Source organism: Octodon degus, unplaced genomic scaffold, assembly GCF_000260255.1.
Source record: "Octodon degus isolate 3935 unplaced genomic scaffold, OctDeg1.0 scaffold00042, whole genome shotgun sequence".
NCBI classification, from domain to species: domain Eukaryota; kingdom Metazoa; phylum Chordata; class Mammalia; order Rodentia; family Octodontidae; genus Octodon; species Octodon degus.
In genome coordinates, this window is record NW_004524618.1 from 14670836 (window position 1) to 14688061 (window position 17226).

General features: G+C 36.7%; 1 protein-coding gene, 1 long non-coding RNA gene and 1 pseudogene across 2 annotated transcripts in view; all 3 read right to left on the bottom strand.

The window, feature by feature from the left end:
* Ccdc186 (coiled-coil domain containing 186) overlaps positions 1-17226 on the bottom strand; it is a 75060-nt gene that overhangs the window by 49394 nt on the left and 8440 nt on the right. Inside the window, exons 2-4 of the mRNA XM_004631591.2 lie at positions 12232-12921; positions 6091-6217; positions 1595-1723 (exon numbers count right to left, since the gene is read on the bottom strand). Of these exons, the coding sequence (XP_004631648.2) occupies positions 1595-1723; positions 6091-6217; positions 12232-12921 (946 nt within the window). The remainder of the gene's footprint in view (positions 1-1594; positions 1724-6090; positions 6218-12231; positions 12922-17226) is intronic.
* LOC105742212 lies at positions 76-768 on the bottom strand (annotated as a pseudogene).
* The window catches only part of LOC111816840, an 8787-nt gene continuing 8142 nt past the window's right edge, over positions 16582-17226 (bottom strand). The window contains exon 2 of the long non-coding RNA XR_002821167.1: positions 16582-16710. This is a non-coding gene — a long non-coding RNA (uncharacterized LOC111816840). The remainder of the gene's footprint in view (positions 16711-17226) is intronic.

Sequence of the window (17226 nt, forward strand, 5' to 3'; positions counted from 1 at the left end):
AAAAACAAAAACAAAAACAAAAGACAGCAGCTGGCTTGTGAAAAAACAAAAAAACAAAAACAAAAACAAAAGACAGCAGCTGGCTTGTGAAACTTGGATTTCCTTTAGAAAGGATCACCAAATCTTCCGAAAATAAATAAATAAATGTGGGAAAAGCATCTTTGATCACTGTGTTCCATCCATTAAGCAACAGCACCATCAAATGACCCACTTGTCCCCTGCAGGGCATCCTGGGGCTTCCGGAACATGCTGGGAGGAGGGACAGGAGGAATGGCTGCATGGACCAAGGCACTTACTCCACAAGGCCACACAAGGCACAGGCCATAGCGCCACAGCCCCAGCAGGGACGCACACACTGCCCACACAGGGCCCGCTCACACTGGCTGCAGATCGCCTTTCCATCCACAGCTCGCACGCACGATGAGCAGGCATGGGATGTTGCCCCAGACAGGTCAGCCTTGGAGGCCTGCGCACAGCTCTGGATCAGCTGGCCATCAGGTCCAACGAGCATCTGGCCCCTTGCAGCTCGGGGTGTCTCTGTGGGGCCAGCTTCGGGGATGCTGGCAGGTTGACAATGGCACAGCTTTCGCCCCACACATGGTCTCTGTAGGCCTGGGCCCCACGGAAAAGCAGCTGCTTGGTCTTCTCGAAGACCTCCCGCGAGTACTGCTCCGCGCACATGCCGCGGCTCAGCTCCTTCAGGCCTACGCGAACTTTGAGCTGCAGCGGGGCTGCATCCGCGAACGGGCAGCCCCGCTTGGGCATGGCCACCGGGCCGCAGCCTTAGTTAATATTTTAAACAATTATCAGGCACTTAATATACTGCTTCAATTTTTTAAAACTTAATTTTAAAGAGTAAAAACAAAATTAAAAGCAAAAACAAAGCCAGAAACAGAGTAACGTACAACAATACATACAGTACATATTTTCAAAATAAGAACAGCATGAGGGCCAGCCTGATAGCTCAGTGGACTAAAGTGCCTGCTCAGGCAGAACGCAGTGGCCAGGGTTCGCTCCCTGGCGTGCTGTGCTGGCCCCACCTGTGGGGCACACTGAGATTGTGATTGAGCTTGGGCGTGGTGGCACGAGCCTGTAATCCCAGCACTTGAGAGGCTGAAAACAGGAGAATCACTATGAGTCTGATCTACGTAGTGAGACACTGGAGACACTTGTCCAAAATATAGGGGGGAAAAAAAAGAATAGCACACTAACAGTGATTGTTATATTACGTATTTTTATCATCAAATCTGTTGCTCAGATTATCAAATATAGGTTTGCAAGATTGGACAAATAACTGAACATTAACATTTTCAACAAATAATTTTTTCTTGACGTTTTTATTATTTTTAAATTTATTTTAAAGAATATAGTAATAATTGATAAGACATTAAAAATGGTATACATTTAGAAGAACAAGATGAGAGGTACTCAACCATGGTTTTTGTATTGCACATTGCTATCTTCAATGTAGGTGCTCAGAATGTTTCAATTTTAAACGGTGAATTTTCATACAAACAAAATGATCTATTTTTATAGTTAGTTTAATAAATAAAAGTCAATGAACCATCAAGTTACAATAAAGAGCTATAAGTACCTGTTCCATCCTTTGAGCCATCTCTTTGTGTAACTGCTGAATTGCATTTTTAGCTGCAACATCTTGAGCTACCAGTTTATCTTTAGAAGCTTTAACTTCTTTATTAAGCTCTTCTATTCTTGTTTCTAACTGTGAAGAAAATTACTTTCAGATTATTTTTATAGCTGTACCAAACAGACTCAATACCTGAAATAAATACATAAATTATAAACAAATGTAATGAATAAACTCTAACCAAAGAAATCAAACCTGTTAGCAATGTTTCTGTCCCACTGGAATTTTTAAATCTGAAGAGATGGTGATTCATTAACCTGTATACATGGAAAGTCCTATGGTTTCACCAAGGAACAATCCAAAGAAATATAGTGAAAATGTAATGAAAAAAATATTTTATTAAAAAATGGTACAAAAAGGAAGCCCAGAAGAAGCAGTGGGAGCAGAAAGTAACATGGCAAACATAAGCTCAAATGTGAATCACATTAAATCAAAGTGGATTACACAATCACAGGAAAAGGCAGAAACAGACACACTAGAATAAAAAACAAAATGCAACTGTATTCTATTTGTAGGAGACATGTGGTCGAAAGATACATGCAGACTGAACATAAATGGAAAAAGATAACTGCATGCCAACAGCAATCACAGAAAAGTGAGAGCAGCTATACTAATAACAGATGAAAGACACTGGAACAAAAATGTTACACGAGGCGAAAGACATTTCATAATGATGATAAAAAGACCAACTCATCAAGGAGATCTAACATATATAGAGTAACGGCATCAAAATGCTCCAAAGAAAAACTATCAAAAACGAAGTGGGAGGCTGAAAGAAAAATGAAATACTTAGGAGTCAATTCAGTGAAGGAAGTAAAAGAACTTTACATTTGAAAGCAACAGTACTCTGAAATAGAACATCAAAGAGGATATTAGAAAATGAAAAGATGGGCCAGGGAGATAGCTCAGTAGAATAAGTGCTTGCCTGGAAAGCACAAGGTCCTGAGTTCAGTCCCAGGTACTGGAAAATAAATAAATAAATAAAATAATGAAAAGATATCTCTTTTTCTTGACTATGCAGATCAATATAATGAAAATGGCTATACTTCTAAAGCTGTTGTACAGACTTCATTCAATCCTGATCCTCACAGAAGTAGAGAAAACCATCCTAAAATTCATTTAGAACCAGAAGAGACCTAGAATACCAAAAGTAATTCTGGGCAACAAAGGTAAGGCAGGAGCAACACAATCCCTGATGAGAAATTACATTACAAACCTACAGCAATTAAAAAAAAAAAGTACACAGCATGGTATTGGCAAAATCAGACCTGAGGATCAATGGAAGAGATTAAAAGATGCAGACGCAACTCCAAACACATTCAGCCACTTTTGTCTTTGACAAAGGGGCTGAATACCATCACTGGAAGAAAGTTTTAATAAATGATACTGGGAAAACTGGCTTCCCACATGCCCAAGATTAAATCTAGAACCTTACCTCTCATCTTGCACTACACTAAAATTGAAATGGATCAAATAAGATACTAAAACAGAAACACTTAATCAGATGCAAGACAGAACAGGCAAAACCCTTGAAAACAACTTTATGAACAAATATCTCTTTGCATAGGAAGCATCACAAAGAATCAACAACTTGGATCTCCTTATATTAAACAACTTTTGCATAGCAATAGAAGTCACCAACACAGTGAAGACACTACCCACAGAAGAGGAAAAAAAATTTTACGATTTTTGCTATTCCTCATAGAAAAAACTAATACTAAGAATACATAAAGAGGGGCCAGGGAGATGGCTCAGCACAAGGGCCTAAGTTCAATCCCCAATTCCGCAAAAAAAAAAAAAAAAAAAAAAAAAAAAAAAAAAAAAAAAAAGAATATATAAGGAGTTCAAAAAACTCAGATCCCCCCAAATTTAAACAACTAGTCCAAAAATGGTTATATGAAATGAACAGACATGCCTCAAAGAAGTACAAACGATAAATAAACTTATGAAAAAATACCCAACATCACTGGTCATTCAAAAAATGCACAATAAAACAACATTGAGATTCCATCTCACTTCAGCAAGAATGACTATCATCAAGAGATCAACCAACAACAAATGCTAGTTAGGCTGTGGGGAAAAAAGAACCCTTTTCCACTGTTGGTGGGAGTATAAAGCGGCGTAACTATTATGAAAATCAGTATGGAGATTCTTCAAAAACCTAAAACTAAAGGTTCCAATTGACCCAGTTATTCTCCTTCTTGGCATCTTTCTCAAAGAGTTAAAAGTATCATACCACAGCAATATATGCATACCCATGTTTATAGCAGCACAATTTGTATTCGCTAAATCTTGGAAACAACCCCAATGAATATCAACAGATGAATGGATAAAGAATATGTGGTTTATATATATGATGGAATACTACTCTCCCAGAGAAGGACAAACCTGAGACATTTTCAGGTAAATGGATTCAAGTTGAAACCAGACTTTTACAATGAAATAAATCAGACATACACATTTAACATCAAACTATTTCTGTTGTATGAGAAACTAACAGGATAAACAAAGACCAAAATAGATGACTGGGGAAGTAGGAAGAAAATGTTACAATGAGAAGGAGAACAAAGAGGGGAAAGAGGGGAGGGAAGGGAAAAGGGGAAAAAAAAGATTATAAAGAAAAAATGAAAGCAAAGCTTTTGTAAATAAGGAGAGGAAAAAAAAAAAAGAGTTGAAGAGGGCAGGGAGCTGGGGAGCTAGCAAGGCAGTCTAAGTGCCTGCCTGGCAAGTGTAAGGAACCAGATTTGATTCCTGGTACTGCACGCAGTGCCAGCCTAAAACTGGGCGTGGTGGCGCTCGCCTGTAATCCCAACGTTGGGTAGGCTCACACAGGAGGAGCACTATGAGTCTGAGCTGCACAGTGAGATCCTGTATCAAATGAATAAATAAATAAGGAAAAAAGAAAGCAGGGAATGAGGGTAAAATCAAATTATATTATGTATAGGTACAAATTCCCTATGATGAATGTGATAATGTGTATATCAAAAGTGTAGCAATAAAATTAACTGTAAAAAATAAAAATAAAGCAGGCAAAGCTGGCTTGCTATTAGGAGGTTGGGTCTGGTTAAAAAAGCCTGGTCACTGTGGAAATGACCAGGAAGGTTATATCTCCCTTCCAAGCTCATCCCTGTCTGCCTCTGCTTCCTGAACTCCTTGATGTCAGCAGCTACTCCTCTACAGTACACCTGTGCCACGCTCAGGTTTCACCTCACTTGCTCAATATAAAGTTTCTGGTCATCAGTAGCTACTAACTACCAAAATATATGGATCAGTACTATTATTAAGGCTTCTTCAGACTTTTAACCCCTGACGTCTGATTTACTTGGAATGGTCCTAGAGCACAAATAAGCCAGGATTAAATATCAAACATAATTTACAAATACCATCTGTATAAAAGTATATTAAGTATAAGATACAAACTTAAATTGTCAATTATTACTTTTAATTTCATTATAACTTTCTATGAAAGATGAATCAAAAGGAAATCACAGTGACAAGCTACATAATGTTTCTGTCAGTGGACTTCATACATGGTCCATTAAGATTATATACCACTTAGTGGTGTAGGTATATATCTTAGTTAGGTATATCCTATGATATTTAAGCAAGTATGAAAACACCTAATGATAAATTTCTTACAACATATCCACTTACTTAACTTACTTCTAAAGCTAAAATGTCTCTAATCCTGGCCATAGAAGAAAAAGCAACTCAAAGATAAAAGAACAGCTCAGCTTTGTTTTCAATACTAAAAATCCACTTTGCTATCTATCCATTAAAGCTTAAAAAAGAAAAAAAGGGCAGCTAAGCCAGACAAAATCTAAAGTATAAGAGCCAGTATTCATAGTGTAGTGCATAAAAACATTGAATATGAAACTATGTTATAATTTAAGTTATCAACAACCTAATGCTGGATGTATACTTTTTGTTACTGGTTCTTCCCTTAGTTAAAAGCAATCTGGGGGCTGGAGAGATGGCTCAGTGGTCTAAAGCACCTACTTGAAACAAGCTTGGTAAAGCACAGGGACCGCGGTTCGATCCCCAGCACCACATGCCAGCCAGACCCGCCCCCTGGTGGGCTGAGCTGGCCACACACACACACAATAAATAAATGTAATAAATAAAAATAAATAAATATTTAAAAAAAAAAGAATAAAAAAAATAATAAAAGCAATCTGGTTGACTGTCAAATCAAATAATCTTTACTATTATTTTGAACATAATAAGCTCTATTATACTTTATATAGCAGACACACAAACCATAAAAATAGGAATTTATATATAAGAAAGTCAGGCTATGGTCCCACTTCAGAAGAGACTGCTTTAAAAACCAAGCAATTCTTTGCATTTAAAACATTTCAATTTACAAAGTTTCAATTTATACAAAAATTTTCAGGAATATATTTCTAAGCTAAAATATGATCTTCAAAATTTCTTTTTACCTGTTTAATTGTGCTCAAATGCTGCTTCTCTGTTTCTGTTCTTTTTTTAAGTTCTTCTCTTAAATTGTCTTTTTCTGAACAAATGTCTAAGATGAGCTCCTGATGGTTCTTATTTTCTTTAATTAACCTAAATGTAAAAGGGTAGTACGAGTAAAACATAATTAAAAATGGAGAAAAAATGAGAAGTGGAATATAATCTAAAAATTAAAGACTATAGATTCCTATCATTCTAAGTTAACATACCTAATGTTTTTATAATAAAGTCTGTTCATGCAAGGACAAAATCGCCTAATACATTTCTCAGGAAGTGTGTTTAGGCTGGGGAGATGACTCAGTGGAATAAGGGCTTCCCTGGAAAGTGCAAGGGCCTGAGTTCAATCCCTGGTTCCACCAAAAAAAAAAAAAAAAAGAAAACAGAAAGTGTGTTTGTGGTTATGTGACTGTACTTTCAATGGTAGGTTCCCTCCAATCCTGTCGACTGAAGGAAAGCAGCTTAGTTTACACATCAACCTAAGCATTTGCTTTGTTAATCCATTCATTATATATTTTACAAAACATTCTCTGGCCAATCAGATACTAACTTTTTTCCAAGAAATTTCACATCAAGAGAAAGAGTTGCTAGTGTTATCTAGTGGGTAGAACCCTCCTATAATTCATAAGGTAGCCCCCAGGGGCAGAATTATCTGGCTTTAAATGGCAATAGGGCCAAGAGTGAGAAGTCCTGCTTTAGATTAAAATATTTTAATGGCATTTTATTAGTTATGGAAGCACAGTAAAAAAAAATGAAAAAGTTAAAACAAATTTCAAGTTCTCCTGCAAAATTAGAATTCAAATTTTAAAAACTGCCCACAAAATACTCAGAACCATACGATAACTAAGAAACAGCTATTCTAGATTAATAGTAATAGCTATTACCTAACACTTTTTGCACACCTATTATTTGCTAAGATTAGGCTTATTAAAGTGTTATTGGGGCTGGGGAGATGGCTCAGTAGAATAAGTGCTTGCCTGGCAAGCACAAGGGCGTGAGTTCAATCCCCAGTTCGGCCAAAAGTGCTATTTCATTTAATATTCAAAATACATTTATGAAATTTTCATCAATATTTCTGTTTTATGAACTTAAAAGTGAAGCTACCTCTTACTGCAGGTCATACAGCTAGTAAGCATTTGATCTGTCAGGTGTAATTCCAAAACTCAGGCCTTTCCACACTTCTTACCCATGTGCTTACGGGTAGCTACCAGGTATATTATTCTATATGTAAATAATAATATGTCAGCAAACAATCCTTGCCCCCTTTGGAGCTTACATTCTAAGGAAGAATATTAAAAGGACACATATGTAAACATGTATGTTAGGCAGTGGTTAAATCCTATAAGAAGCATAAAGGAAGACAAGAAGGCAGAAAGTAGTCATAATAGGCGTCTGTGAAGAACTAAGAATGCAGTGAAGAAGTAAGTATGCAAATGTTTGGGAAAGACACAAACGCAGCATTCTTGCTTCAAGCCATTCATGACACAGTGGTTTTAACTTATTTATGACTATGTAATCAATTTGCTACAAAAAACTTGAGATAAGAGGGGCCGGGGAGATGGCTCAGTGGAATAAGTGCTTCCCCAGCAAGCACAAGGGCCTGAGTTCAATCCCTGGTTCCGCAAAACAAAAACAAAAACAAAAACAAAAAAACCCCTAAAACTTGAGATAAGAATCCTGGCTATAATTCAGTACTAAAGGAAGGGGAAAGAAGAAAAAAGACAAGAATATTCAAATTTTATTTTATTTTATTGATGTTATTCTGTTTTGTGTACTGCAGTATTAGGGATCTAAGGGACAGCTTCACATGTTTTAGAGTACTTTACTACTGAGCTACAACCACAAACCAAAAAGATGTTTACATTCCAAGTACAGATTTAAATAAAAAATTTTGGTTGGGACATTGGACAACATTGATGTTAGAAAATACAGGAATAGAAAAATAGTGAACGGTCATTGCCAAAGGAGAGGTTTGTTAAAGGCTACAAATTTTCAGCTCTAAGTTGAATAAATCCTGGAGAGCTAAGGTATACCATAGTGATACAATTAGTAACAGCACATTATATACTTGAAAGTTGTTGAACTAGATCTTGAGGGGTCATATCAGACACACAAAATATGCAAGGTGATGCCTGTGTTATCTGATTTAATTGTGGTAACCATTTTACAATGTATTAAATTATCACAGTGTACATCTAAAATATGTACAATTTTGTTCTTAGTAAAGCTGGGACAAAACAAAGGAATGGAAGTATAAACAAACACATTTGGAAATACATGCATTTGTGAAAATTTCAAAGGAAATGGAACAAATCTTTTTCATAAAAATTAAATGAACACAAAAATTTTAAAAATGAGTTGTTTCAGAGCTGACCTGAATCAATAAAGCATCTCATTTGCAATTAAAAACATTGTTTAGTAAAAGATTGAGATAGCTGTAACATAATACATGACCTTTGTAATGTGTTAATGTCTCATAGAAGTCCCATTAGATAAGTACTGTGCCCCTCACGAGTTTTACGTATCTAAAATTCTTAGATAAATTTAAAAATTTATTACTGGTTAATTTCCAATAACTTTAACATTTATAAAACCTCTGAAGCCAAACAGAAAGGCTCAGATTTTAATCTTGTATCGACTTGCTTGTGACCCTGAAAAGAAGAAACACGTGTTTCAGGTTCCTCACTTTATTTTTTTTTCTTTTAATTTTAGGGAAGGGTCTACAGGGTGTTCAGAGTCTCACTACTAGATCAGACTTGTAGTGATCTGCCTGTTTATAGCCTTGCAAGAGCTGGGATTAGAGGCGCGCGCTACCACGCCATCTCAACTGTCGTCTCAGCATGTCCCGGCAGTGGGCCGGCATGGCAGGCCTGGGGATCGAACCTCTGGCCCCTGTGCCTGTTTGCAGGCGCTTTAATCCACTGAGCTATTTGGTTGGCACTTGGTTCATTTCTAAAATGGGGATACTATTACACAGAGATAACAATAATAATGCTAATAATACTACAAAGCACACAGATTACTATGAAGATTCCATGAGTATGTAATATATCAGGTACATAAAAATCTGTAACTCTTTTCTGTGATTATTAAATGAATATCACCTAAAAATTTACAAGAGATATATGAAAGCAGTAAGAGTCCACATCTAAGCAAAATGGGAAGATGTATCAGAGGAAATCTCAAGAAGATGATTTTAAAATAACAGGTACAGAGAAGTAGGAAATGAGAAATTTGCCTTAAAAAAGTACAAGTGGTAGAAACACAGTTTAAGTGCAAGAAAGTATATAGTTTATTCACGTAATGGCACTATTCCAGTAAGGACACAAAATAGCAGTTAGTTTGGGGGCAGTATTAAGAAGGAAATTGGAGATTTATTTTTTATACAATTGTTTTCATGGGCAACATTATCCAGAACATATAACTATGAATGTCCATTTTGTATCTGTGTATTCAAAGTGGTTAGGATAGATATATAGTTGCATTCTCTTAATGAATAGAATGATTTTTTCTAATGGTGTTTGTAAGTAGGATCACAAGTCTGCATCTTGTACAGCAATTAACCACTAAGAAGAATATATGTAGTGTATTATTTGTTGAAACTGTACTTTCGATTTGATTTGAAACTGTCTCATTGCTATATGTTTATCAATAAAACTTTGAAAAGAAAAAAAAAAAAAAACATTATCCAGAACAGCCAAAATGTAGAAGGAGGAGCTGGGGAGATAGTGCAGTGGAATAAGAACTTGCCTGGCAAGCACAAGGACCTGAGTTCAATCCTCGGTTCCGAAAAAAAAAAAAAAAAAAAAAGTAGAAGGAACTCAAATGTCCATTAATATATAAACAGAATGTGATATATACACAGAATGTTAAGTAATATTCAACTTAAGTAGAGAAATTCTAGCCAGGTGTGGTGGTACCTGACTAATTTAATTCCAGTACTCTGGTAGGCTGAGGTAGGTGGATTACAAGTTCTCACCCAGTCTGGCAACTTGGTAATTTAGCAAGACTGTCTCAAAAAGTAAAAAGGGCTGGAGAAATAGCCTAGGGCAAAGGAAAGGCCCTGGATTTAACTGTCAGTGCTGGGAGGGGGGATGGAAAGTCTGATACATGTTATGACATGGATAAACTGAGGATGTTATATGAAGTGAGTTTAGTCAGTGACAATAAGACAAGCACTTAAATGTATCAAGAGTAAGCACATTCACAGAAACAAAAAGCAGAATGGTAGCTGCCAGGAACTGGGTCCAGGTGGGAGTAAGGAGTTACAGTTTAATGGGTAGAGTTTCATATTTACAGGGTGAAAATTTCTTTAGCTTGTTTGTATAATGTGAAAATGTTAACACTACTAAACTGTACATTTAAAAATGATAAAATGGTAAATTTTATGTACATTTTATCACGATTAAAAATGAGCTTAAATATAGAAAGTAGAGGGGGGACAGGCCCTGAATATTTAGAGATTGAAGTTCATTGGGTAACACCAGCTGGCTTGGGGAAGACTGATCCATTGAACAGGATATTCTGGCAGAGTAGAGAAGAAGCAAGGAGATCATGAAAAGCCAATTCCATATCAAGCAATATTTGGACTGTAGTGTATTTTCCTCTGTCATCCTCCTCTGGCATGTGGACCTCCTCCTTCCTTTTCTCTATATACATACTCCCCCTAATTAAAGAAAAGCTTTTGGGCTGGTGAGATGGCTCAGTGGTCTAAAGCACCTACTTGGAACAAGCTTAGCAAAGCACAGGGACCATGGTTCAATCCCCCAGCACCACATGCCAGCCAGCCCCACCCCCTGGTGGGCTGAGCTGGCCACACACACACACACACACACACACACAATAAATAAAATTTAAAAAATAAATAAATGAAATAAAAGTGAATTCACAAACCTTTAAAAAAAAAGCAAACAATTAAAAAAAAGAAAAGCTTTTCAAGTATCATATTTTTTAAAAAAGAATATGTATCAGTATGTATTTAATGAAGGCTAATATTTTATTTTTCTTTCTTAAAGGTTGTAAGAGTACCTAAGCCAATACATCACTTAGTTATACAAATCTAGAATAAAAATACAGAAAATTAAATCATCCTTAAAACAGAAGTACACAAATCTGAGAAATCTAAAAACAGAAGTCTGTGTGCTTATTTACTAGAGAATAATTTTAATTATTAAATTTTAATTTTGTAAACCAATTAATTTATAGTCAGAATTTAAGGAAACAAGAACTTTATGCCTTCTAAGTTTTGTCTGAATTTCTCTTATTTTTGACATACAGTGGTACATCAGTTCACGAAATTATTTGTTTTACAATTTTGGAAAAGATGGCCACTGAATGTTTGTCACTTCCTGTGGAGTTTGCACACAAAAACAACACTTTCCCAAATGCTTTTGTCTGCGGATGAAATTGTTTGCCAACAAAAGCATTCGTGAACTGAGCTACTACCACACTTCTCCATCTGTGATGCCAAGCCTTTAGAGCCATGTGCCCCAACTGCAACGCAGAAACACTAACCTATCACAAAGTCCCAACACTACGATTACACCTGAACACTGAGGCTTTAGTTTAGAAAAAACAATGCATACATTAACATCTTTTGTGTTAAAGGAAAGAACGTGAGTCACAGGTCTGACACCACTGTTCCACATTCTTGTAAAACTGAAAAGCATGGGGAGGTGAACAGCTCAGTGGGAAAGCACTTGCCAGCATGCACAAGGCCCCAGTTTAAAGCCCAGAAGTGTAAAACATTTAAAAATAAATAATTAAAAAGAAAAATTTGGGGGCCGGGGAAATGGCTCGGTAGAATAAGTGCTTGCCTGGCAAGCACAAGCGCCTGAGTTCAAAACCCTGGTTCCACCAAGAAAAAAAAAAAAGAGAAAAATTTGGTTGCCATTATAAAAAATTCTAGTTCTTTAATAAACTTACATTATTTATATTTAGAATATCAAATTACTAAAACTTTTTGAAATTTATTCAATTATTTAGTAAACATACTTTTATCAACTATATGCATGGCTGGTACAATGGATTTAAAAGTAGACAAAATATTTCCCTTACAAGAACTCAATCTTTAATCCTTACAAAACAATTACCTAAAGAAATAAATTTACCTTTTTATAGTATGTTCTTGTTGTAAATACTTATCTTGCACACACTTTTCAAATAGAACTAATGCATGTTCTCCTTTATTCATTCCATTTGGTACTTGGTGTTCTGCAAACTCAGTAGATAAGAGTTCGGATTCTATTTGTTCCAACAAATCTTCTGATGTTGAAACAGTCTTTATTTTTGAAATAAGTTTCTTGGTGCAGTCTGTATCATAAGGACTTTCTGAGTAAGTCTTTTGATTATCAGCTTCTGTGAATGTAGATGATTTTAACTCCGCCAATATTTGTGTGACTGCCTGCTCAGTTTCACTTGCTTTTGACATATGCCTTGGGCAATCTCCACTAGGAAAGATGGCTGCTTGTGCAGAATTGTCTGGGCACGTGTCTACTTGAGCACAAGAATCCGCACCGCCACCCCGATCTGGAAAGTAATTGTCAGAAGCTTCAACATGACAGTGTTCATTAGGCTGACGTGAAATTTTGTCAATGCTTAATGACAACAATTTGGATTCATTTTCTAATTTGCTGCTTTCATCATCAGAAAATGAAACATGTGCGTCTTCCTTTAACTCAGGTGTTTTTCCAGTATGTTTCTCAGAAGAAATGGAGTCTATGTGCTCAGTCTCCGACATGCTGACCGGTACAAGTTCACTTTGCATTTCTTCAGATGCACTCCTGACTTTTGTTTTACATCTAGAAATTAAAACATCAAAATTTTTAAAAGTTTTAAAACAAAGACCCCATAAATCTTTGCATATATGCCATGATACAAAATAACTAAGATCACGAATTTTATCAGTAGTAATACATTAATAAAAAGAAGACAATCAAGCCAGGTTGGCTATAACTAGCAGGCCACTACAAAGTCTGTCTGTCTTCTCTTTCAGCCAGCCAAGTTCACTAATTCTCAAAGGGATGACTGGGCATCCAATTTCATCATGAGAAAATGAAACATATCTTAATATCTAACTAAGATATTAGATAAAGAATAATACATGTAACTTTAAGTATGAATGCCAAACATACATATAGAATTCCTTTAACTCCGTGAGGGAAAAGAGATAGCAAGATCTAAATGAAAAATATTAAAGAGAAAGAAGGCAGTAATGAAAAACACTAGAAAAGAAATCACAAAGCATTGTAACAAAACAATGTATTTCAATGATAATAAAAATTTACTAAGAAAGAAAACTAAATGACAAGACATAGTTACTTAGAACTCAGAGGCCTACCTCTGAAATAAAAGGAAGTTAGAGCATAAAGGATCCCAGATAGGAATTAGTTTTCAAGTAGGCAGGATCTAGAAAATATGGCAATGATTTTCAAACATTCTCATTAGCAGTAAAGCAAAATTCAGTTCAAATCAAATGAAGCCCATATGCACCACACAGGTCAAATAAAGTGGCATTAAAAGTTAATTTGATAAGGTTAGAATACATTTTGTCATCACTTACAGAGGTTAGTAATCCAACTACTTTCAGCAACTTTCAATATTATCCTGTGCACAGTTTGGATAATTGTACTGTTGATTTCTGCTGGTCTATTGAAACAAGCAGTTAATGCTTACATTTTACTTTTTTCTCCTTTCTCATTTCTTATAACTTTTACTTATTTTTTATGTTTTTAGTACAGGGTCCACAGGGTCTCACAACATAGATTGGACTCATAGTGATTCTGTTTTCAGCCTCCCAAATGCTGAGATTACTGGTGTGCGCTGCCATGCCCAGTCTCAATTGCATCTCAGCATGCCTGGGGATGGGGCCAGCACGACATACCAGGGATTGAACCCCAGCCACTATGCCCTGCCTAGGCAGGCACTTTAGTCCGCTGGGCTATCTGGCCAGCCCAGTAACTTTTTTTAAAAAATCAATTAAAAAAATTTTTTTTTATGTATTTAGTACAGGGACTCACTATGCAGCTCAGACACAGTAGTGGATTCAGCCTCCCCAGCACTGAGATTACAGGCCTGCGCAGCAACACTGTCTCGCTGGCTGGCTCAGTGTATCCTGGGCGGGGCCAGCATGACATGTGGTACTATGGATCAAACCATGGTCCCCGCCCTTGCCTAAGCAGGCGCTTAGTCCACTGAGCTAACTCATGGGGCTTTAAACCAATTTTGGAGGTTTATATCTGGTAACCTGAACAATTAATTTGAAGGTAACATTATGCAATACAACAACCATTGTTGAATTCCTATTACTTTAATTACATTTTGTACTCTTTAAAAATAAAGGGGCCCAGGGAGATAGCTCAGTAGAATAAGTGCTTGCCTGGCAAGTGCAAGGGGCTGTGTTCAATCCCCGGTTCCGCCAAGATAAATAAATAAAAGAAACATTACCCTGTGATATAGAATCTTATGATGTTCAACTTGCCAACCTCCTTTGTCATGTATCAACAAAACATATGCAGGATAGATGAATTATCAAAGTCACATTAACTTGGATTAAAAAGTAGGCAGACAATTGTTTGGAAAGTAGGACAGAATTTCAGATAAGATATATATGGAAAACAATAAAATTTTGCGTAACAGAAAGTTTCACGTACACATCAGGTTATGATGGAGATCGTGGTAAAAGGGTTGAGAAGGTAAATTAGAATACTAAGCAGGAGTGCATTTACTAACCTTAAGGCTGTATACTTGATCATGTATAGTTTCTAACACATAGGTTCTGAAAGATTGGTCAAATTAAAATCTTTTTTTTTTTTTTTTTTTTTTTTTTTTTTTTTGAGACACATCCTTTACAGCTGAGGCTGGCCTCCAATTCAGTGATCCTACTGACACTGGGAGAAAAATTTATCTGGGGCTGGACAACCTCCAAATGATATAGGGGAAAAATGAAACTCCTGACCTGAAAAGTACTTGGGATGAGTTTGTGTTCTCTAAATCCAAAGAATTAATTTTAGGAACAAACACAGGTTATGAGCAGAATATATTTACTGAGGGAAAGAAAGCTCCTGTCCGAGAGAAGGACAGGAGGCCCCCCCCCAGCAGGTGGTCCTTCGGAAGCTGTCTCTTCTAGGGACTTTTATAGAAGAAAACTGATAGGTTTCAGAGGCAACAGCGATGGCAGCAGTGCTGGCGGCACAGCAGAGAAGCAGAAATGGCGGAGGGGAAAGCCTTTATTAACTCTAAACACAGGGAGAAGACCAAGGGCAGGAGATGGGTGGATCCTCTGACCTGAGACAGGGAGCCTGAGACTCTATGGACTTCTGCTAGGGGCGGAGCTTGAGGGGCAGATTTAGGGATGTACAAGGAGCTGATTGGAGGCTCCCTTGTGTGGGTGGGAAAGGTCACAGGAAGTTGTACCCAAGGTTGGAGTGGGGAAGGAGGAGGAAGTGGTCACTGGGAAGATAAGCTGTTGTTTTAAGGGCTTCAGCCATATCAGAAGACCACAATAGTAATTCAGCAATTCTTACTAAGGCCATAACCTATCAAAAACTATGCAGTGAGGCAGGTGTAAGGTAGTGTTGAACATGGGAACTCACTCAGGTGGGCATGAGGTGGGACAAACTATGGTCAACCAGTGAGACTATAAGCACCATTGCTCAGGTAAAATTTATTAAATCCAGTACCAACTGAGGAAGTGAGTCACACAGCAAGAGGGACAGGGTCTCTTCCTGTTAGGGGTTGGGCTAATGATTCATTTGGGCTCTTTCAAGGTGATTGATACCTATTTAGAATATCAATCCCTGATGCCCATCCCTATGTAGCTGTATTTGTTTCCTCTTTTGTCTTGAGGTATGGCCTATATGGGAGTTTGTCTCTTCCAAGTTGAAAGTCACGTTATCTTCCATATGGTTTCCTTGAGGGCCTGGTTCTGTCTGACTGCCTATAGTATTTCTATCTAATTCAGCTGCCTACAACATTACTGCCTCAGGGTCCTGAGTTCTGGGAACACAGGCATGCACCACCATGACCAGCTGTCAAATTAAAATCTCTAAACACAAAATCATGGGATTAAAATTAGTATTTGAGGAACATTATTCTAGGTACATAGAAAATTAGAGAATGACCAGTTTGTCTGGTAAGTATCCACCTGTTAATTTAGACTGCTTTGAGACATCAATTAATAGTTATCGACTTTTGTACTCTATCTGCGCAACATTTACTTCAAAGCAACTAAACAAAAGTTATTTCTTGGTATTAGTATTTTATAACCAAATCAAAGCTCACACTTATGTTAAAGGCTTGGTTTAGAAAATACACACAATAAGTAAACATAAAGCTTCATGTGTGTAATATAGTTCAAAACTTAGGATAAAGTAAAATGAGTTTCAAACAAGGACACTGACTACTCACCTTACTTACAGTAATGCACTTTAATGACTTGCAAATGTGTTACTGATGGAATCTTACCAATTTTTAGAAAGCAATCCAAGAATGAAGCAGTTTTCACATGACCAGTTAATTGACTAGCTAATGCTATTGCAACAGAAATGCAGCCCAGAAAGTCAGAAACTAATGTGCAGAAGATGAGGAATCTGTTAGAGAATAAGTCTATAAAGGCACTGTTAAGTCCCCAGCATACAACAGTTTAGCAGAAACTTTATCAATGACTTTATGGCTCCTATCTGTGTGCCATGATTTGTCAACAGAAAAACACTAAGCAAATATCAGTTTATTATCCTCTCACCTGTGTCCAGGGTTCAGTCTTAGTCTTTTCTCCTCCTAGAATTTGTCAACTTAGATAATTTGAAGCTACAACAGATGCCTACACAATTACTTTGAGTCTTGTATCCTTGAGTTAGATATCTAATTATTTATCTCTTTATTCTATGTCTGCCTCCCTTGAAGTTTCTCTCTTAGTTATAGGCATTTCCACTGGAAGTTTCTCCATAATCTCAAACTCAAAATAGCCAATCCAAAATCACAGTTCTACAATTAAGTACACCCAGCTAAGCCTTTCTATTTTTTTCTGTCAATGGCATCCTTTGTCTTAGGCATCTGAATTTTTTTTCTTTTTTTTTTTTTTTTTTTTTTTTTTTTTTTTTTTTGAG